Source organism: Oncorhynchus mykiss, chromosome 11 (genome assembly GCF_013265735.2).
Source record: "Oncorhynchus mykiss isolate Arlee chromosome 11, USDA_OmykA_1.1, whole genome shotgun sequence".
Taxonomy (NCBI): Eukaryota; Metazoa; Chordata; class Actinopteri; order Salmoniformes; family Salmonidae; genus Oncorhynchus; species Oncorhynchus mykiss.
In genome coordinates this window covers 16876977-16899698 of record NC_048575.1, presented here as the reverse complement: position 1 = coordinate 16899698, position 22722 = coordinate 16876977, and the positions used below count along the sequence as shown (strand labels likewise).

General features: G+C 44.6%; 1 protein-coding gene across 3 annotated transcripts in view; it reads right to left on the bottom strand.

Moving 5' to 3' along the window:
• Positions 1-4186: 4186 nt before the first annotated feature.
• The window catches only part of LOC110535397 (phospholipase D1), a 28846-nt gene continuing 10310 nt past the window's right edge, over positions 4187-22722 (bottom strand). For 2 of the 3 annotated variants that reach the window (XM_021620378.2, XM_021620377.2), the window contains exons 2-26: positions 22441-22615; positions 21933-22096; positions 21695-21837; positions 21175-21286; positions 21033-21098; positions 20896-20954; positions 20702-20794; positions 19721-19873; positions 19402-19551; positions 18777-18860; positions 18314-18395; positions 18071-18181; positions 17607-17792; positions 17254-17473; positions 13132-13263; positions 12939-13057; positions 12662-12775; positions 12453-12563; positions 12278-12366; positions 10455-10568; positions 10033-10082; positions 8872-9006; positions 5256-5409; positions 5002-5119; positions 4187-4848 (exon numbers count right to left, since the gene is read on the bottom strand). In XM_021620378.2, the coding sequence (XP_021476053.1) occupies positions 4624-4848; positions 5002-5119; positions 5256-5409; positions 8872-9006; positions 10033-10082; positions 10455-10568; positions 12278-12366; positions 12453-12563; positions 12662-12775; positions 12939-13057; positions 13132-13263; positions 17254-17473; positions 17607-17792; positions 18071-18181; positions 18314-18395; positions 18777-18860; positions 19402-19551; positions 19721-19873; positions 20702-20794; positions 20896-20954; positions 21033-21098; positions 21175-21286; positions 21695-21837; positions 21933-22096; positions 22441-22579 (3123 nt within the window). In that variant the 5' untranslated portion in view covers positions 22580-22615 and the 3' untranslated portion in view covers positions 4187-4623. Of the gene's footprint in view, positions 4849-5001; positions 5120-5255; positions 5410-8867; positions 9007-10032; positions 10083-10454; positions 10569-12277; positions 12367-12452; positions 12564-12661; positions 12776-12938; positions 13058-13131; positions 13264-17253; positions 17474-17606; positions 17793-18070; positions 18182-18313; positions 18396-18776; positions 18861-19401; positions 19552-19720; positions 19874-20701; positions 20795-20895; positions 20955-21032; positions 21099-21174; positions 21287-21694; positions 21838-21932; positions 22097-22440; positions 22616-22722 lie in introns of those variants that run through there. The other variant, XR_005034587.1, reaches the window with a different exon arrangement.

Below are 22722 nucleotides of genomic sequence, written 5' to 3'. Positions count from 1 at the left end.
ACAGTAGAAAAAGTATATATACAGTGTGTGCAAATGAGGTAAGATAGGTGAGGTAAGGAAATAAATAAGCCATGGTGGCAAAGCAATTACAATATACCATTAAACACTGGAGTCATAGATGTGCAGAAGATGAATGTGCAAGTAGAGATGATGGGGTGCAAAGGAGCAAGATAAATAAATAAATACAATATGGGGATGAGGTAGTTGTATAGGCTATTTACAGGTGGGCTATGTACAGGTGCAGTGATCTGTGAGCTGCTCTGACAGCTGGTGCTTAAAGATAGTGAGGGAGATATGTCTCCAGCTTCAGTGATTTTTGCAGTTCGTTCCAGTCATTGGCAGCAGAGAACTGAAAGGAAAGGCGGCCAAATCAGGAATTGGCTTTGGGGGTAACCAGTGAGATATACCTGCTCGAGTGCGTGCTTCGGGTGGTTGTTGCTATGGTGACCAGTGAGCTGAGACAAGGAGGGGCTTTACTTAGAAAATACTTGTATATGACCTGGAGCCAGTGGGTTTGGCGACGAGTATGAAGCGAGGGCCAGCCAATGAGAGCGTACAGGTCACAGTGGTGGGTAGTATATGGGGCTTTGGTGACAAAACGGATGGCACTGTGATAGACTGCATCCAATTTGTTGAGTAGAGTGTTGGAGGCTATTTTGTAGATGACATTGCCGAAGTCGAGGATCGGTAGGATGGTCAGTTTTAGGAGGGTATATTTGGCAGCATGAGTGAAGGATGCTTTGTTGCTAAATAGGAAGCCGATTCTAGATTTAATTTTGGATTGGAGATGCTTAATGTGAGTCTGGAAGGAGAGTTTACAGTCTAGCCAGACATCTAGGTATTTGTAGTTGTCCACATATTCTAAGTCAGAACCGTCCAGAATAGTGAAGAGTAGTTGAAGAGCATGAATTTAGTTTTACATGCATTTAAAAGCAGTTGGAGGCCACGGAAAGAGAGTTGTATGGCATTGAAGCTCGTCTGGAGGTTAATCAACACAGTGTCCAAAGAAGGGCCAGAAATATACAGAATGGTGTCGTCTGCGTAGAGGTGGATCAGAGAATCACCAGCAGCAAGAGCGACATCATTGATGTTTACAGAGAAGAAAGTTGGCCCGAGAATTGAACCCTGTGGCACCCCCATAGAAACTGCCAGAGGTCCGGACAACAGGCCCTCCGATTTGACACACTGAACTCTATCAGAGAAGTAGTTGGTGAACCAGGCGAGGCAGTCATTTGAGAAACCAAGGCTGTTGAGTCTGCCGATAAGAATATGATGACTGACAGAGTCGAAAGCCTTGGCCAGGTCGATGAATACGGCTGCACAGTAATGTCTCTTATCGATCAATGGTGGTTGTGATATCATTTAGGACCTTGAGCGTGGCTGAGATGCACCCATGACCAGCTCTGAAACCAGATTGCATTGCGGAGAAGGCAGTGGCGGTTCTAGACCATTTCAACTGGGGGGGCCAAGCTGGGGCCAGTTGTACTGTTAGAGAGGCCAGTTACATTAGACGTTATTGTTGTCATTGTTTTCTGCATTGCAGGCATTAGCAGGCAAAAGACCATGTTCATAATCATCATCGTTGCCACTGTCTAATAACGGATGTAAAAAAAGAACGATAGCAAAAATTAGTTTCATACTCCACATTTAGGGGGCCCCCCCCCCCCAAAAAAACGCCACTGGGTTAAGGTACGGTGGGATTCAAAATGGTCGGTAATCTGTTTGTTGCCTTGGCATTCGAAGAACTTAGAAAGGCAGGGTAGGATAGATATAGGTCTGTAGCAGTTTGGGTCTGGAGTGTCTCCCCCTTGAAGAGGGGGATGATCGCGGCAGCTTTCCAATCTTTGGGAATCTCAGACGATACTAAAGAGAGGTTAAACAGGCTAGTAATAGGGGTTGCAACAATTTCGGCAGATCATTTTAGAAAGAGAGGGTCCAGATTGTCTAGCCCGACTAATTTGTAAGGGTCCAGATTTTGCAGCTCTTTCAGAACATCAGCTATCTGGATTTGGGTGAAGGAGAAATGGGGAGGCTTGGGCAAGTTGCTGTGGGGGGTGCAGGGCAGTTGACCGGGGTAGGGGTAGCCAGGTGGAAAGCATGGCCAGCCGTAGAAAAGTGCTTATTGAAATTCTCAATTATAGTGGATTTATCGGTGGTGACAATGTTTCCTAGCCTCAGTGCAGTGGGCAGCTGGGAGGAGGTGATCTTATTCTCCATGGACTTTACAGTGTCCCAGAACGTTTTCAGTTTGTGTTTCAGGATGCAAATTTCTGTTTGAAAAAGCTAGCCTTTACTTTCCTAACTTCCCTGAAAAGTTGCATATCACGGGGGCTATTCGATGCTAATGCAGTACGCCACAGGATGTTTTTGTGCTGGTCAAGAGCAGTCAGGGCTATATCCATTCCTGGTTCTAATTTTTTTTTGAATGGGGCATGCTATTTAAGATGGTGAGGAAGGCACTTTTAAAGAATAACCAGGCATCCTCTATGGGTAGAGTGAGGTGTGACATAGGATAACAGAGGGACAGGGCCACCAGCAGTGGAAATTCTCTAAGAGATGAGGGCTGATTATAAAGGCTTTATCAGGTTAAGTTGAATTGTTAGCCCCTGTGAAAACAGACAGGGCTCCTCATTGCAATGTTTTGCCTCTGGCCAGGTCATTATCATTGGGCTCCCGAGTGGCCCAGCGGTCTAAGGCACTGCATCTCAGTGCTGGAAGCGTCACTACAGACCTTGGTTCGATCCCATGCTGTATCACACCCGGCCGTGATCGGAAGTCCCACAATTGGCCGAGCGTTGTCCGGGTTAAGAGAAGGTTTGGCCGGGGCAGGCAGTCGTTGTCCGGGTTAAGAGAAGTTTTGGCCGGGGCAGGCAGTCGTTGTCCGGGTTAAGAGGAGGTTTGGCCGGGGCAGGCAGTCGTTGTCCGGGTTAAGAGAAGGTTTGGCCAGGGCAGGCAGTCGTTGTCCGGGTTAAGAGAAGGTTTGGCCAGGGCAGGCAGTCGTTGTAAAATAATAATTTGTTCATAACTGACTTGCCCAGTGAAATAGAGGTTACATAAATGAAAATTGTCTCAGACTAATTTGGTTGTATTATAAATAAGACACACCAGGACACTGAGAAAAAAACTGAAATGTTTAATAGTTAATATTCATTTCATCAACGCACAAATAATTAAATCCGTGAATTATCAGTATTTGGGTTTTCCTACAAGACACAATCAGTCTGTGCAAAAAGTGCAATTTCTAGAAACAGTGAAAGTTAGAGTGAAAGAGAAATGTCCTAAAGAGGAACAACGACAGGACAGAGAAAATAAATGAGAAGGAACAGAGAGAAAAGGACAGTGACAGAGAAAGGGGGACAGAGCATCGTTGATACATTCTGATATGAGACCGTTGGGACTTCCTCCCATGGAGACCTCTTATCTCTGACAGAACTGTTACAGTCAGTAAAGTAAGAAGATAACTTAATTTTGGTATAATGACCACAGTCCAGCCATTTACTAGGAAGCAAACGGTAAGCATATCAGTTAGCTACCAGGGTTGGGCTCAATTCAAAGTAAACTACAAATCAATTATCGGGAAAAAAATAGCATTTATTTTCAAGGACTTCTCAAACTGAAAAGAAGCAGCTATTTATTTCAATTTTATTTTAATACAAAATCACTTCCTGAACTTACTGTCTTCAATTAGAATTAAGACCAACCTTGCTACTGTAGCTACATGCCGGGTGTAGCTAAAAATGGACTGACTCTAGCTAGCATGCTAATGATTGCATGGACTGGTAGCTAACATGACAAGTTACCAGCAACACACAGCAGACTGACTTGTTTTCATGCTAATGGATACGTGCAGTGACAAGCTAGCATGCTAACAGCTACGTGCAGCATCATACAACATTCCAAGATGGAATACAATGTCCCTTTGTGTTTTGCTATTGTAGGGTGTCTATCCCTCTAGAGACCTAAAGGCACACTAGTAGAAACAGTGATCCTTAAGGTCATAGTCTGAAATCCACAGAATGAATATGAGGAATGTAAGAGAAGGCATACTGCATTAACATTACCGTATCAATAATTGGCACTTGTGTTGAGTTCATGTGATTTCATTTTGGTGTTAAGGGCAGGGCTTTAAGATTTCACCTGCACACTGTGACTGCAAGGGCACAGAGCTCTCTCTCTCCCCCCCCCCCCCCCCCCCCCCCCTCCCCCCTCCCTTTCTAACAGTCTCTGATATCACACTCTCCTTTTTTTCTCCCTCGTCTTTTTTTTGTCTTACATTATTCTAAGGCCTTAGTATGTTTTCATAGAAACATCACGCAGAGGAGTCTGAGCTGCGTTCTCCAGCCCTCACGGCGATCCATAGTGTTAGTAAACAGTACAGAACAGTTACAGAGCAGTCCGTTACATTCCCTTAAACTACACAGACAGGTATGTGTAAGGTCACACAGTTAATCACTCCATTGTCCTCACCTCCTCCTTTGTTATCTTCTTTTTAATGTAAACGTGAAGGTGCTGTCTGCTTTTCAGACACACTCCAGAGTGGAATGACCTCATCACTCCAGACACTGGTAGAGTTCTCTGGTATTGAATGTGGAGTGTGTGTGTGTAAAGTCTCTGGTCTCAGTCTCAGGTCCAAACCTCCATGGGGACCATGGACTCCTTGGAGCCGATGGGAGGAAGTAGATTCTGCTCAGATAGGAAGTAGAGCGGAAATTGGACCAGGAAGCCACGGATCTTCTTCAGCTCCTCATGAGCGCGTGCAGAATCCTCCCTCTCCAACCCCGGCTTGGCCAGATAGCCTTCCAGTTCCAGAATGTTCCTGACATCACTGGAGGGAAGGCACCGGAACACCTGGGGGGGAAAGAGGGAGAAGTTCAACTCTGTACTCTCTGTGATAGCATAGTAGCATTATGACATAATACTGACGGGGTTGGTTCTAATGTTGCATGTTAGTGTTTGTGTACCTTCTGGTAGATGGAGTGTTTTTGTGTGTCTGTTAGCTACCTTCTGATAGATAGTGGCGTTGCGAGCACAGGTGGTCATCCAAATCTCCTTGTAGAAGTGATCACTGAGAGGGTCAGACACGTCAATAGACAGATCAGTATGGGCCCCTAGGATAGTCCTGATGGAAGGCGGGAGAGAGGGATGGAGGGAGTGATGGGAGAGAGAAGGGAAAAAGTCTCAGTATTAAAGAGAAGAGTTGATTCCTCGTGAGGTCGTAAGTCAAAGCACTTGAAGGCTCACACACAGACACACACCTGAAGCACTCTAGACGTAGTGCCAGTGCATAGCGACCGGCCTGGTACTCCTGTCCATCCATCACCGCGGTAACGGTCTCCGAGTCTTCGACGATCACCGCCACCTCGCTGTCACGCTTCCCCAACATGCTGCGGTCGTTGATGTTGGCCGAACCTACAACACACACAGAGGAAGTGTTAGGTGTGTGTGTGGGTCCTTTGTGTCTGTCATTAGGACTTTCTCAAGCTCTTCTTTGGCGATGAGTTGGTGGATGGATGGATGGATGCAGTAATAACACTGACCAGCAGATGGTAATGTAAAGCTTAGGTTACAGACGTACATTAATCCAAACTTGCACACAGAAATCAAATACAATTTTATTGGTCACATACAGTTGAAGTCGGAAGTGTACATACACCTTAGCCAAATACATTTAAACTCAGTTTTTCACATTTACTGACATTTAATCAGAGTAAAAATTCCCTGTCTTAGGTCAGTTAGGATCACCACTTCATTTTGAGAATATGAAATGTCAGAATAATAGTAGAGAGAATTATTTATTTCAAATTTTATTTCTTTCATCACATTCCCAGTGGGTCAGAAGTTTACATACACTCAATTAGTATTTGTTAGCATTGCCTTTAAATTGTTTAACTTGGGTCAAATGTTTTGGGTAGCCTTCCACAAGCTTCCCACAATCAGTTGAGTGAATTTTGGCCCTTTCCTCCTGACAGAGCTGGTGTAACTGAGTCAGGTTTGTAGGCCTCCTTGCTCACACACACTTTTTCAGTTCTGCCCATAAATGTTGTCATGACTCTCTTGATCAGGTCAGGTTACAGGAGACCCCAACCCTACAGATTATCTCTCAACCACAAGAGGAGAGAGCTGTGGGTCTGAAGACATGGGGGGGGGGGGGGGGGTTTATGGCCCCACGCCCCTTGTAAATCTCAGGCCACAGACAAATTCCTTTGTCCTGTCACTATGGAGAACCAACCTCAGAACATTAAACATGAAATAAAGAGACTTTGGAACAATGGTTTCCGTCAGCCACAATGCTGGTCATGACGATAGATGGAATATGAAAATATGTGTCATTTTTCTTCTGTTATTAAAAGGTTAATAGATGACGTTATTACAAAAACATTGGATTGTGAAGGGTTTTCCTAATATATGTTTGATGTTTACACATTGTACGTTGTATGGAAAATATCCAAATCAAAGAGAATGTTTTGGGGAAGATGAAATGTTAAGTTAGTTGTCTAAAATGGGATTTGAGAAAACCTAACCCTTGCCTCATTAACTTGGTACGCCCAGAGAATTGCCCTAAAGGCGGTTATGCCCACTTCTGACCCAAGGGTATAAAATTTGTGAGTATAGAATTTACGACAAGACTACATGACCCCAGCTGCAGCAGGGTCTGAAAAGTCAAACCAACACAGAACGCAACGCAAGTTTGAGGACAAAGAAATCCTTTTCTACCCAAGCTACGGATGAGTAGCTGTGTCTAAGCGGGTGAATTCAAGTCGAACCACCTAGCCTCCATCTCCCATCGAATCGTGGTATCTAAAGGGTTTCATTCCTATGCTGTGAGCTCTGAGCTACAGAGCTGCCTGTCCTCAGAAGACCCCTTCCAGAGAAAGGGGTGAGGTAACAGACTCCTAAGCCACAAAGGACACGAATACCGGGAGGACGAGCAATGAGGCGCACAGGAGCAGTGCAGAACGGTCCACACAGAGAATCCCCGGAGATCATCACCACAGTAATTACATCATTATATATTCTGACCCATGAGGGCGGCGGTTTGAGGCAAGGCTACGGTTAGAATAGCATAGCTGACAAATTCACCCAAATGTATATTTCTCTTGTGTACTTTTTCTCTCTCTTTTGAAATTCCCATTGTGGGTAACACGCGCCATAGTGTGTTGGCCCGTTATACTAAGTTCTAATCAATAGCCTATAAATGTGTTTTGTCTATGTGTATCTTTTATCATCATTTTAGCTTTTTAGTAAATAAATATTCAAATAAAATTGGTGTGACTCGAATTCATTAGTGGGCCCCGGGTCCCTGAAGATTCAAGGGCTATACGACGTTCAGATTATGAAACTAATAGAGGCAACTGATTAATTAGCGGCTGTTGTAAAATCGATATTCTAATATTCTTTGAGTTAATTTGGGAAATAGAAACTCAATAAAAACTCGTTTTCCCAGGGTGCCCCAGGTTAATGAGTTAATAATTGCTTGATTCAGTTAGTCACTGCTCCAATACAATCCAATACAATACAACGTCACGACAATGTTCTATAGGATGGAGGTCAGGGCTTTGTGATGGCCACTCCAATACCTTGACTTTATTGTCATTAAGCAATTTTTCCACAACTTTGGAAGTATGCTTGGGGACATTGTCCATTTGGAAGACCCATTTGCGACCAAGCTTTAACTTCTTGACTGATGTCCTGAGATGTTGCTTCAATATATACACATACTTTTACTTCCTCGGGATGCCATCGATTTTGTGAAGTGCACCAGTCCCTCCTGCAGCAAAGCACCCCCACAACATGATCCTGCCACCCCCGTGCTTCACGGTTGGGATGGTGTTCTTCGGCTTGCAAGCATCCCCCTTTTTCAACCAAACATAACGATGGTCATTATGGCCAAACAGTTCTATTTTTGTCTCATCAGACCAGAGAATATTTATCCAAAAAGTACAATCTTTGTCCCCATGTGCAGTTACAAACCGTATTCTGGCTTTTTTAATGGCGGTTTTGGAGCAGTGGCTTCTTCCTTGCTGAGCGGCCTTTCAGGTTATGTCGATATAGGACTCATTTTACTGTGGATGTAGATACTTTTGTACCTGTTTCCTCCAGCATCTTCACAAGGCCCTTTGCTGTTGTTCTGGGATTGATTTGCACTTTTCACACCAAAGTACGTTGATCTCTAGTAAACAGAACGCGTCTCCTTCCCGAGCGGTATGACGGCTGCGTGATCCCATGGTGTTTATTCTTCCTTACTATTGTTTGTACAGATGAACCTGGTACCTTCAGGTGTTTGGAAATTGCTCCCAAGGATGAACCAGACTTGTGGAGGTCTACAATTTTTTTCTGAGGTCTTGGCTGATTTAAATTTTAAAAATCCCATGATGTCAAGCAAAGAGGCACTGAGTTTGAAGGTAGGCCTTGAAACACATCCACAGGTACACCTCCAATTGACTCAAATGATGTCAATTAGCCTATCAGGAGTTTCTAAAGCCATGACATCATTTTCTAGAATTTTCCAAGCTGTTTAAAGGCACAGTCAACTTAGTGTATGTAAACTTCTGGCCCACTAGAATTGTGATACAGTGAATTCTAAGTGAAATAATCTGTCTGTAAACAATTGTTGGAAAAATTACTTGTGTCATGCACAAAGTAGATGTCTTAACCGACTTGCCAAAACTATATAGTTTGTTAACAAGAAATTTGTGGAGTGGTTGAAAAACGAGTTTTAATGACTCCAAGATAAGTGTTTGTAAACTTCCGACTTCAACTGTATTTTGCAGATATTATCGCAAGTGTAGCGAAATGCTTATGTTTCTAGCTCCAACAGTGCAATAATACCTAACAATACAAAACAATACACACAAATCCAAACCTACCCACCTATGATGACGGTGTTGTCGTCTGCGATGAGCATCTTGCTGTGGACGTAGACGAGCTCTGTGACCAGGCGTCCCTCCAGTTCAGCATGGGTCCTCAGACCACAGAACGAGATGTAGTTCATCCACTGCTCGTCCACTGAAACACACACACACAACCAGTCCACTGAAACACACACACACAACCAGTCCACTGAAACACACACACAGAACCAGTCCACTGAAACACACACACAGAACCAGTCCACTGAAACACACACACAACCAGTCCACTGAAACACACACACAACCAGGCCACACAACCAGGCCACTGAAACACACACAGAACTAGTCCACTGAAACACACACACAGAACCAGTCCAATGAAACACACACAGAACCAGTCCAATGAAACACACACACACAACCAGTCCACTGAAACACACACACAACCAGTCCACTGAAACACACACACAACCAGGCCACTGAAACACACACAGAACTAGTCCACTGAAACACACACACACAACCAGTCCACTGAAACACACACACAACCAGTCCACTGAAACACACACACACAACCAGGCCACTGAAACACACACAGAACTAGTCCACTGAAACACACACACAGAACCAGTCCAATGAAACACACACAGAACCAGTCCAATGAAACACACACAGAACCATAAATAAAAGCAGAACCAGGAACCATAAGGAGACATGTCTAATGTTAATCAAAGAGTAGGTCTGTGTTCTCCTCGGTGCGTGTGCTATTATTATTATTTTTTAAATGTAACCTTTATTTAACTAGGCAAGTAAGTTAAGACAAATTCTTATTTACAATGGCAGCCTACCCCGGCCAAACCCAGATGACGCTGGTCCAATTGTGCACCGCCCTATGGGACTCCCAATCACGGCCAGGTGTGATAAAGCCTGGATTCGAACCAGGGACTGTAAAGGCCTCTTGCTCTGAGATGGTGTGTGTTAAACTATGATTGGCTGTTTGTACTGGTCAGTATGACGCCACTCTGGTGAAGAGGGTAGCCTAACTGTGTAATGTGGAAACTGGCATGAACTTCCCGTCACCCTTGTGTGCGTGCGCACACACACACACACACACACACACACACACACACACACACACGCACACACACACACACACACACACACACACACACAAACTTACTTTCTCTCTTCAGTTGAGATATGATGGAACAATCTCCTCTGTTCATGGTTCTACAGAGAGTGAGAGAATGTTAACTCCAGTACCTGCCACTTCTAGATTGATGAGTCACAGGAACAGGGAGGGATGTGTAGACAGCCTAGCCAGTGTGTGATGTAGTGTTTCCACAAGGATACTAATTTGACCCATAAAGTCCATCTCCATGGGTGGAGTACACACACAGACACTTTACTGCTGTGGTTGTAAAGTAAAGGCAGGTCTTCTCAGTGTCTACTGTGTGTAAAGAGAGGTAGATATAAACCATTTAACTCCCAAGTGCCATCCCAAGCCTCCTCTGGCCACAGCCTTCTGAATCCCCTTATATTACAGCAGAGATACATTACACAGACAGACATGTCTAATTTGATGGCATGCCGCTCACACACCTGTAGTTGTAGTGCATGACAGCCTGAATAGCACTGCCTCCTCCGGTGTTGATGTCTCCTTCAAAGCCGGGCAACAAGGGGGTCACTACGTACACTCTGAACTTCTTACCCTCCCTAAAAGGACACACACACAGTTTATTTCCCCCCCGGAGAAAGATGTGACCTTAAACAGTGGGAACATCCTCATGAAAGCTGCTGTTGCCAAACCTAACAGTTGCCATGTGGAGCTGGTTATTCTCAATGAGTGTGTTTCTACTGTACGTGTCATATCGTGTGTGTGTGTACATATGTGTGTGTACAGTACCAGTCAAAAGTTTGGACACATCAACTCATTCAAGGGTTTTTCTCTATTTTGACTATTTTCTACATAATAGTGAAGACATCAAAACTATGAAATAACACGTGTAGTAAACAGAAAAAACAACAAATCAAAATATATTTGAGATTTGAGATTCTTCAAAGTAGCCACCCTTTTCACTGATGACAGCTTTGCACACACTTGGCATTCTCTCAACCAGCTTCATGAGGTAGTCACCTGGAATGCATTTCAATTCACAGGTGTGCCTTCTTAAAAGTTAATTTGTGGAATTTCTTTCTTTCTTAATGCGTTTGAGCCAATCAGTTGTGTTGTGACAAGGTAGTGGTGGTATACAGAATATAACCATATTTGGTAAAAGACCAAGTCCATATTATGGCAAGAACAGCTCGAAATAAGCAAAGAGAAACGACAGTATCATTACTTTAAGACATGAAGGTCAGTCAATACGCAAAATTTCAAGAACTTTGAAAGTTTCTTCAAGTCCAGTCACAAAAACCATCAAGCACTATGATGAAACTGGCTCTCATGAGGACCGCCACAGGAATGGAAGACCCAGAGTTACCTCTGCTGCAGAGGATAAGTTCATTAGAGTTACCAGCCTCAGAAATTGCAGCCCAAATAAAAGCTTCACAGAGTTCACGTAACAAACACATCTCAACAATCAACTGTTCAGAGGAGACTGAATCAGGCCTTCATGGTCGATTTGCTGCACAGAAACCACTAGTAAAGGACACAAATAATAAGAAGAGACTTGCTTGGGCCAAGAAACACAAGAAACGGCCATTAGACCGGTGGAAATCTGTCCTTTGGTCTGATGGGTCCAAATCTGAGCTTTTTGGTTCCAACCACCGTATCTTTGTGAGACGCAGAGTAGGTGAACGGATGATGTGTGGTTCCCACCGTGAAGCAAGGAGGAGGTGGTGTGATGGTGCTTTGCTTAGAATTCAAGGCACACTTAACCAGCATGGCTACCACAGCATTATGCAGGGGTAGGCCATCTCATGTGGTTTGCTCTTAGTGAGACTATCATTTGTTTTTTTTAACAGCACAATGACCCAACACACCTCCAGGCTTTGTAAGGGTTATTTGACAAAGGAGGAGAGCGATGGAGTGCTGCATCAGATGACCTGGCCTCCACAATCAACCGACCTCAACACAATTGAGATGGTTTGGGATGTTGGACCGCAGAGTGAAGGAAAAGCAGCCAACAAGAGCTCAGCATATGTGGGAACTCCTTAAAAAAAAGCATTCCAGGTGAAGCTAGAGAGCCAAGAGTGTGCAAAGCTGTCATCAAGGCAAAGGGTGGCTACTTTGAAGAACCTCAAATATATTTTGATTGGTTTAACAGTTTTTTGGTTACTACATGATTCCATATGTGTTTTGTCATAGTTTTGATGCCTTCACTATTATTCTACAATGTAGAAATTTTGAGTAGGTGTGTCCAAACTTTTGACTGGTACTGCACATGTGTGCATGTTTGTGTGTGTGGAGAGGGGCAGGTTACTTGTATGCTTGGATGATGCGTTCAGCGATGGCGTCTCCTATCTTGTTGAAGACATGTCTGTTATCAGTACAGCTGATGAAGAACTGGTTCTGAGAAACAGCAGGACATAGAAGCATGTTACACTACGTAACGCCTATGTAGTGTTATGTAATGTACTGTATATGTACAACAGTACCTCTATGTAGATGTAGTGTTGGCTGTTCTTGATAGCGTGGACGTAGGCGTTGTGGATGGATTCTTCATGGTACTTTATACCAGCTGACCAGTCGGATGCTGAGCGCAGGATCTGACAGTGGACACAGAGTGGAGTGGAAATGTGCAGTTGGATATTCAAGCCATAAAACTTGTGTGTGTAGGATGGTGCGCGTGTTAGTGTGTGTTTACCTGTACTTTTGCAGGGATGCAGTTGGGGACCTGGTATCTGATCTCTCCTGCGGTAGTGTGAGACTTGGGCAGGAGGTACGGGTAGGAGAGGGAACGATACTTTGGCTTCATTATCTAGAGCCAGATAGAGAAACAGACAAAGAGGAAGTGAAATGGGGGATGCAAGACAGAGAGAGAAATGATCAGTTACCAAAATGCTGTTCTTGTACAGAAATTGTGAAGGAGACAGACATGTTACCTCTGACTCTTATTGACATCACTGTGACCTGTGTCTGACCTTGCAGAAGTTCCAGCGCTGGATGAAGTGTCTGGCCACATCCCTGGCAGCCTTCCCATGAACCACAGAGGCGATGTCATGCCACGGCATCCTGGGGTGGGTGTGTCTGTCAATGAAGTCTGGCGAGACGGGATACAGTGATGTACAGGTGTTTATGACCAGGTTCAAGTGTGTGTTCAGGTGATGTGCTTACCGTCAAAGGGCTTGTCCAGTTGGATCCAGTCTTTGTATACGAAGTTGCAGTAGTCTTTCCCATGCCAGAACCTTGTATCTCCAACCAACTCTCCTACTCCTCCTATTCCTGTTTGCATGCTACGCACCGTCTCTAAAGGCCAGACACAGACACATAGAAGTTAAACATCAAGCGTATAGGGCCAGGAGGTTTTCCTGACTCTGATCTGACCAGGAAAAATGTTTCCCTGCACCTCCCAAAACCAGCAGCAGGGGGCAGTGGAAATCAGAAGGGGAAAGGGAAAGGTGGATACCTAGTCAGTTGTTCAACTGAATGCCTTCAACAGGTACCCTAGTGGTTAGAGCGTTGGGCCAGTAACCGAAAGGTTGGTGGATCGAATACCTGACCTGACAAGGTAAACATCTGTTGTTCTGCCCCTGAGCAAGGCAGTTAACCCACTTTTCCAGGGGCGACAAAGACGTAAGGCGTCCCCCAGCACGTCTCTGATTCAGAGGGATTGGGTTAAATGCGGAAGACACATTTCAGTTGAAATCAGAAGAGACTCCAAGGAGAGAGAGGTTGGTTACTATAAGTAGTTAGTTTCAAGGTTTAAATTAGTTTTATAAGGATTTGTTTCCTCAATGCATTAAACAAACAGTGGACAGAAAGACAGTTGAGAGTCAAAATAGTCCCCGGAAGGACGGACGGACGCACACAGAGAGAGAGAGAACACACCCCACACCCAGACACACACACACACAGAGAGAGAGAGAGAGAGAGAACACCCCACACCCAGACAGCCATGACACAGAGTCACAGTCCATCCTGTTTCAGACAGATATGTCAGCTCATTTACCAGCAGCAGCGGTCTTGTCTGAGTCTAGCTACACAGTTGAGTACTATTGTGCCCAGTTGAACAACATTCACAGTAGTAAAAACATAGTGATCTGAGGAAAACATCTGAACATTCCCAGGCATAACCACAACCAGAAGTTGTTTGTGTGCAAGCTGCAGTAAGCTGCCATTTTAAGGGATAATATGTCTGGGTGGGTCTTTGCCTCCTCCACATTCCTTGAAATTCTTCCGCCATAAAAACACACTGCAGAGGGCCTAGTCTGCAACATGGGGGATGCTTATTGACCTTGTACAAACAAAGTCTTGACATGAGCACAGACACTCATGCCACGCCACACGGTGCAGAAAGACCTGGGGCCTCATTTATAAACATTGCCACACAAAATAGGCCCCAAAACATGCGTGCACCAGTTTTCACGCAAAAGTCGGCCTTTATATAAACTGAAATTTATGTTAGAATGTGCTTATTATCCTCCCGTAAATTTCAGACCATGTGTACGCACAGTTTCTAATGGTTCAAGTATTGCATTGCAAATAGGCAACAGTAGACTAGCCTTGTGTAGGAATATATGTCACGACTTCCGCCGAAGTCGGCTCCTCTCCTTGTTTGGGCGGCGTTCAGCGGTCGACGTCACCGGCTTTCTAGCCATCGCCGCTCCATTTTCCATGTATCCATTTGTTTTGTCTTGTTCCCTGCACACCTGGTATTCATTCCCAAATCACACTACATGTATTTATTACTCTGTTCCCCCTCATGTTCTTGTGTGAGATTGTTTTGTGTCTATTTTGATGCGCTATACTGGTATGCGTTTATTCCGAGTTTTATTTCACGAGATATGTTTATTTGTTTGTACATATTATTGTGACTGTTTGCGCGTTTGCACTTTTGCCAATTGGCTGGAGGTTTGGACGCAGTGGCGTCCGTCTGTTGGTTTCTCCTGCCTAAATAAAGTGTGTGCCTGTTCACACCTCTCTGCTCTCCTGCACCTGACTCCGCTCTCAGTACGCACATCATTGACAATATAGGACAGTCTTATTTAGAACAAAAAAAACAAGTAGCTAAATATAATAAGATGCACTCATTTGCCATTAGTTAGAAGAGCAAAAATCTATTTATTTGTATCTTTGCATTCTAAAATCATTTGAAATAATCATCTATTGTTTATTTAATTTCCACAATCATTGCAGACTAAAACTTTGTCTGACTGGGATGTTTTTATACTCGCTACATCTGAAATAGCCTGTAGGCCTACAACAAGGTAGGATAGGCTACCATTCTTCCCATCTCTCTTAATTGGACCCACTTCACAGTAGTAAATAAACAGATAGGCTTTGTAAGTATTTAGCTCTATGCGGACCGATGGTCCACCTTTCCCATTGACGTTTGTAGACTATGTCTGAATATTGTAGCCTAATGTAACATTTATTGAGGAAATAATATTTCAATTATAAACATAATAGCCTACATAATACATAGATATATACATACCATAGCAGAATAAATTCCTCACCTTTTCTGGCATGAGTTCATATTCCTGAAGTAGCCATGCAATAACTTAACATGCACATCTCTCATTATGCCTAATAGATAGGCTATTGTACTTTCAGGTTATTGCTCTCTGCATCCGAATGGGAGCACGTTTTATAACATAGAGTTTAACAGGTGAACAGACAGTTGATATTTAGCATTGAAGTGTGTTAACTACCACTGTAGGTAGGCCCACTGAGTAGACAATGTTTCAGAATTCGCCGGCAGTGCAGCATATTTAGGTTCGGGAAAAGGTCAAATGCAAAACATTAGTGAATTAAACCGATCTGTTTACAGGTCCACAACAATGTTCAATAGTTTGTCTTCCAGACACGGTCATATACAGCAAATGTCACCGCGAAAGAAAACATTCTGCCAAAATCTCCAAAGACATTGATCAAGTTCGCCATTGCTTTTTCCTTTAGATACGGTCTTGGCCTAATTACAATAATTACAAAGTATACAGCAAATAAGGGCGTTGTCACCATAATAGATGAGGGTTTTCAGGCAGAGTTATAATGCTTGTTTATACACGCAGTTTCTGCAGGTCTGATTTATAATGGGAAACTTGCCTATTTATGGCAAGCATGCGCCAAGTTGATCAATCTCAATATTTTGGTGCATGCTCAGTCTACAGATATTTCATATAAAATTTACACAACGGTTATAAATGAGGCCCCTGAGATATTTGCACTCTTTCAGAGAGACACACGTGATGAACACTGCAAAGCACACTGGGTGATGAGTTTAGCAGCGGGACAGTTGAAGCCCCGATCCCACAGCGCATCTTCCAATCAGAGACTCACTCACCAGCCTGTGCCAACCCAATGGGAGGGGCCAGTCTCAGCTCCACCCCTCTAGTAAGGATCAGATTGTGTTGGCTGTTGACGCTGTTCGTCCAACCTGGACACACAGATTGCCATTTAACCTCTGCAGACTATGGTCCTGTCCCTCTCTCTGCACGTGAAGTACTGTGGTCTCTAAATGCGTGCTAGTGTGTGAATTTTTAATTCTGGGAGACTCCAGACCAGAATGGGGATAGCGAGCTAGTATTACAGTACCAAAGATACTGGTAACTAACCAAAGATATCTCATCGGCGTTGTTTCCAATGGGAGCAAATGAAGCACAGTGGGCAGAGCCAAGCTAGCGAGATCCTATTGGCGCGTTTTAGCATGTAGCTGCATATTTTCCTTCTCTGTGAATTCCGTGTGTGCAATAACTCAATTTGCCCTTTCACTCCTTCTAAACAACGCATTTTCTTTTTACTTTGGCAAACGGTCAAGTCTACCAATGTTAGTGCAATCTGTTCGTAACAAATTCTAGTTTTGGGAACAGATAACTGCATCGAGATTTATCGATCTGAAAGTTAGCAGAATGACCGCCAAGTTTCATCTATCTCCATCTTCTCCCACAGCCCGCTGGACTTCCTCTCATCACCATATTTGGTGGTGAGTGGAAGTTCTAAACGGAGGCTTCAGATCTGATTCTTCTATCTACATAATGCTAGCGTGAACTAGCGTGAACTGAGTAGTTTGCTATGCTAACATTGGTATTGTTTACCAAGTGATAAGCAGAGCACCAGCATCAATGTAGCGTTGTGTTGAGTAGTTAGTAGAGAAGATTTAGTGATGTTAAACATTCAAAACAGTTAGGCATGACGGTTAGATACACAAAGCAGCAAATGACTCCGTAAAATACAACAATTTGGGCAACGTTTAGCTTCTGCATGCGTTTATGACATGTGCATGTACGGACTCACTCTCTTCTGAGCTATCCACACTGCTAACAGAGTCGGCGTGGGCCAGTCCATGTTTCTGCAGGTGTCTCTTCATACTGAACCCTGTCCTCCTAATTCTCCCCAGACCCTTCAACTTGGGCTGGTCCCCTGAGTCCACTACCAGGGCAGCAGCACCCTTCCCATTGCTAGGGGCAGAACTACTGGTCGGTGCGGTGGCCATCTTGAAGGAGGATCCCTCAGCCTGTGGAGACGGGAGGCAGGAGACAGAAAGACAGAGCGAGAGGAAAGTTGGTGTGGATGTCTGGTCCTCACATGCTCTATGTTGGCTAGTGATCATGTGACACTCAGACTGTGTGTGTGGTTGTGTGTCTGACCTGCTCCAGGGCTACAGAGCGCGTCACACTCCCCACGTCCGTCAGACGGTGCTCTCTGTCATCCCAGCGACCGTAAGCCAGGTCGATCCCACCCACGAAGGCCACTGATTGGTCGATGATGATGATCTTCTCGTGATGCGCCCACAGGTATACAGAGGAGGAGACATGGTCCGGATGACGCATCACCTACAGAAGAAACACACACACTTTTACTACATAAAAGGATACCCTCTATACCAGTGGAGGCTACTGAGGGGAGGACGGCTCATAATAATGGTTGGAATGGAGTGAATGGAATGGCATCAAACACACATGGAACCCATGCGTTTCATGCATCTGATACCATTCCATCGATTCCGCTCCAGACATTACCACAAGCCCGTCCTCCCCAATGAAGGTGCCACCAACCTCCTATGCTCTATAAACAACTATAAACACACTGTAAACACATTTCACACACCTACCTTGACATTGGGGTGGAGGTGCATTAGTGTTCTCTTGCTGTATTCACTGTTGATGCCCAGAGCTAGCTCCACCTCCTTATACAGCATCACAAAGATACGCACTCCCTGTTGCTATAGGGACAGAAAGACAGAGTCACCGTTACTAATCACCACATAATCAAATCATTTAATCAATGATAAGATCCACACTAAGGCAGTTTGAGGGGTGCAAATGGACCAATGAGACAGCATTTTGTTGCTCACCGCTTTGCGTCTCAGGATGCAGTCAAGGCGCCAGCGGTTTCCCTCGACAACCGGCCTCTTCATAAAGATCTCAGGGCTCAGCCTAAAAACACACACATACAATCAAATGTATTTTTTAAAGCCCTTTTTTCATCAGCCGATGTCACAAAGTGCTGTACAGAAACACAGCCTAAAACCCCAAACAGCAAGCATTGCAGATGTAGAAGCACGGTGGCTAGGAAAAACTCCCTAGAATGGCAGGAATCTAGGAAGGAACCTAGAGAGGAACCAGGCTCTGAGGGTAAACCAGGCTCTGGTGGCTGACAGCTGTGTGGGGTGGGTGTAACAGTATTCCAGGTCTCTGATTGTAACCCATCTGTTTGACCACAGTCTGCCTTGGAGGTGTGACCGCTCTGTGCTCTCCATATACACACACACACACACACACACACACACACACACACAGTAAACAACCCACACGTACCACCAGTCAGTGATGAAGATCTCTTCTTCAGCCTCCTCCAAAGCGTCTGCCACGTCGGCCATGTAGGTCTTCCCATTCACATACCTATAAACAGAGTTTATAGTCACACACTTAAAACACAGTGCGGGCTCTCTTTCATACACTCTCTCTCTCTCTTTCTCGGGTAAACAGACACACAAACCTTCCCACGCACGCAAGCATACACCCACCCACAGACTTTCACTGTTGCACACACCCCCCCCATGTCTCACACAGACAGTATAGTGTTGCCCCAGCAGGTGACAGGTGATGAGAAGCACAGTGTCATTTTCCCTCTCTTTGTGTCAGGTTACTCCAGTGAGACAGATATCTTTAAGGGCTGTAACTGGGCCAAACTGTACCTGGGCCAAAGTGTACCTGGGATTACCTGGGATAACCCACCTGCCACACTAGCTGGCCTTTATGCTCTACTGGGACTTTGGTGTGTACAGTAAATGTGTCTTGAAAAAATACATTCCCAGAGTAATTTCCCATTTTAAATATATATTCTGCATTGTTCTCATTTAATGTTCAGACTGGGGTGTTATTTAACTCTGACTGCATTAAACGTGTCGTGGTTTAATGATTGTGGTGTAGCCGTGGATACCATTTGGCTGGGATGTTGTGCTCCTGTCGGGCGAAGGAACCGAAGCGGTGGTCGGTCAGGAAGGCAGAGCCATGCTTCTGGACGAAGCCCTCGATGGCCTGACCCCACCACCTGGCATGTCTGTAGCTGCTGCATTTCAACACCAGGGCCCTGCAGAATATACACACACACAAAAACAAGGATTGTTGAAACTCCTTTTTACTCAATGATTTGTCTGAATCATTTCTGTAGATTCTGTTTTTTTCAATACTCCTTGGTGAGGTAGCAACATACTTTTGTATTTATTTTTACAACCAGCATCTTACTACAACCCACCCACCTGGAAAGGCTATCAATCCGTACTCCGTGTCTGGTCTCTGTGTCTTTGGAGTCCATTTTGATGCAGAACTCTTTATCCACCAGGAGAACAAAGGCAATGGCTCCCGAGTCTGGCTTCATGTAGAGGAGGAACGAATCCTTCACCACCAACCAGCTAGACAGACAGACAGACACTAGAGTTTATTATTACAGCACAGCTCAGCAGTATCAGCTGGAGCAGTAAGAGGAGATATGAGACAACATCTGGACTCCAGAGGAGGATAGAATCATTCTCAGACTTTGATATGTCATCTATAATTCAGGGTACTGACCGTTTGGACCAGCGGTAGCACATCTTGATATTTCACCTATAATTCAGGGTACTGACCGTTTGGACCAGCGGTAGCACATCTTGATATTTCACCTATAATTCAGGGTACTGACCGTTTGGACCAGCGGTAGCACATCTTGATATGTCACCTATAATTCAGGGTACTGACCGTTTGGATCAGCGGTAGCACATCTTGATATTTCACCTATAATTCAGGGTACTGACCGTTTGGATCAGCGGTAGCACATCTTGATATTTCACCTATAATTCAGGGTACTGACCGTTTGGATCAGCGGTAGCACATCTTGATATTTCACCTATAATTCAGGGTACTGACCGTTTGGACCAGGGGTAGCACATCTTGATATTTCACCTATAATTCAGGGTACTGACCGTTTGGACCAGCGGTAGCACATCTTGATATTTCACCTATAATTCAGGGTACTGACCGTTTGGACCAGCGGTGCACATCTTGATATTTCACCTATAATTCAGGGTACTGACCGTTTGGATCAGCGGTAGCACATCTTGATATTTCACCTATAATTCAGGGTACTGACCGTTTGGACCAGCGGTAGCACATCTTGATATTTCACCTATAATTCAGGGTACTGACCGTTTGGACCAGCGGTAGCACATCTTGATATTTCACCTATAATTCAGGGTACTGACCGTTTGGACCAGCGGTAGCACATCTTGCTATGACCACAGCAGTTAAGTCCTGGGATACGATGACCACCTGACCGCTTGTACACCATCCCTTCTCTGGGGAAATGAAGAGAACAAGTAGAAGACTTCTCTTCCTGACTGAAGTATCATGGTGGTGATGAGTAGTTAGTTACAGTAGATAGTGTAGAGTTACTCACAAGCCTTTAGGTCCCAGATCATGGATGAAGGATAGCTGGCTGACGTCTATAAACTCCATCTAAGAGAAACAAGAACATTTGAAAGTTGGACATATCCTCGTAGCGTGGACATCTCCAGCAGTGTGTGTGTGTCTCACCGTAGCATGGTAGTTTCTGTACATAGACATCTTCAGCAGCTTGTTCAGGTAGTCCTCCAATGCTTTCTGTAACCAATAAAGACAGGCCGTGTTAGGAAGAGTAAAGCAGGTGATTGACAAATGTGTTTGCCGAATGGCGTACCCTCCTGCTGGACACCTGTTCCTCCCGGGCCAGCTCATCCCCGCTCCCCCGTGGCAGAGTGGGCATGGCCCTGACCTCTGACCTCCGAACACTATGCCTTCTCACTGTGTGGCTGGAAGAGAGAGAGAGGGGGGAGAGAGAGAGGATGGAGAGAAAGAGGAGAGAGAAAGAGGGAGTCAATAGGAAATTGTTAGTGTCTTTTCAGTTTCAACAGCTTTGATACTACGTGTGTGTGTGTGTGTGTGTGTGTGTGTGTGTGTGTGTGTGTGTGTGTGTGTGTGTGTATTTTTTTGGTTTTACTATCCTAGTAGTAAAAAGAAGGAACACTAGGACAAGTGGGGATATTTTGCCAGTCCCCAGAAGGAAAAAGGCTATTTTAGGCTTAGGGGTTAGGTTTAGAGTTCCAATTATAGTTAGGATTAGGGTGAGGGGTTAGGGGTTAGTAAAAATGTGATATTAAATAGGAATCCATTTTTTGGTCCCCACAAGGGTAGTAAAACAAACAGGTGTGTGTGTGTACCTGCGGGAGGGTAGTGGTATTCTCATGAAAGTCTTGTATCGGAGCAGTTCTCTATGGAGGTCCATGAAGTGTTTCTCCTTCCTCTTGACCACCCAGCTGAACTCTCCATGTCTCATTTCAATCTTAAATACCGCAGGCAGACTCTACACAGACAGGAAAAATATACAAGGTATGGCTGAGTGAGTGTGTGTGTGTTTGTGTGTGTTGTGGTGCTTTGCTGAGGTATGTGCGTGTGTACCTTGTTGACACTGCGCTGTGATGTGATATTGAAGCGGTCCTGTGCAGAGGTGAATCTCTCCACTTCTAGTATCTTAGCGGTGATGGGAGAGGAGAGAAACACCTTGACCTCTGCCTCCTTAAACCCCACAGTATTGTAGACAGACGCAAAGCCCCGACGCTCCTCTGGGGGAACACACACACATCAGAAACTAAACTACACACACACACATCAGAAACTACACTACACACACACATCAGAAACTTCACTACACACACACATCAGAAACTACACTACACACACACACACATCAGAAACTACACTACACACACACATCAGAAACTACACTACACACACACACATCAGAAACTACACTACACACACACATCTCTAAGACATAACATTCCCCACACTTCACACACTTTGTTGCTCATGAATAGGTTATAAATAGTTAGATGGGTAAAACTGTCTTCTTATAAACTAATCCATCAATCAATGAATAAAACATTTGCGCACACACACACCCTACCTGGGAGTTTAAAGTCTGTAGTGTCATATTCCCCGTCTCCTAGGTACAGCTCACGAGTGTCCAAATTCTCCATAATTTCACTCATATCCGTAGCAACCAGGTGCAACGTGCTATTGGTAGGCTCAGATTGGCGCAGCATGGTTATTGGCTAGCACGCTCGGCGCCCAGGGCTCACCTGGTGAACAGGCAGAGGGGGAGGGGGGAGGGAGGTAGGGAGAGACAGGGACAGACAGAGAGACCAGGTAGACAACATGACGTCAATGACAAGTTTATGGAATCTGA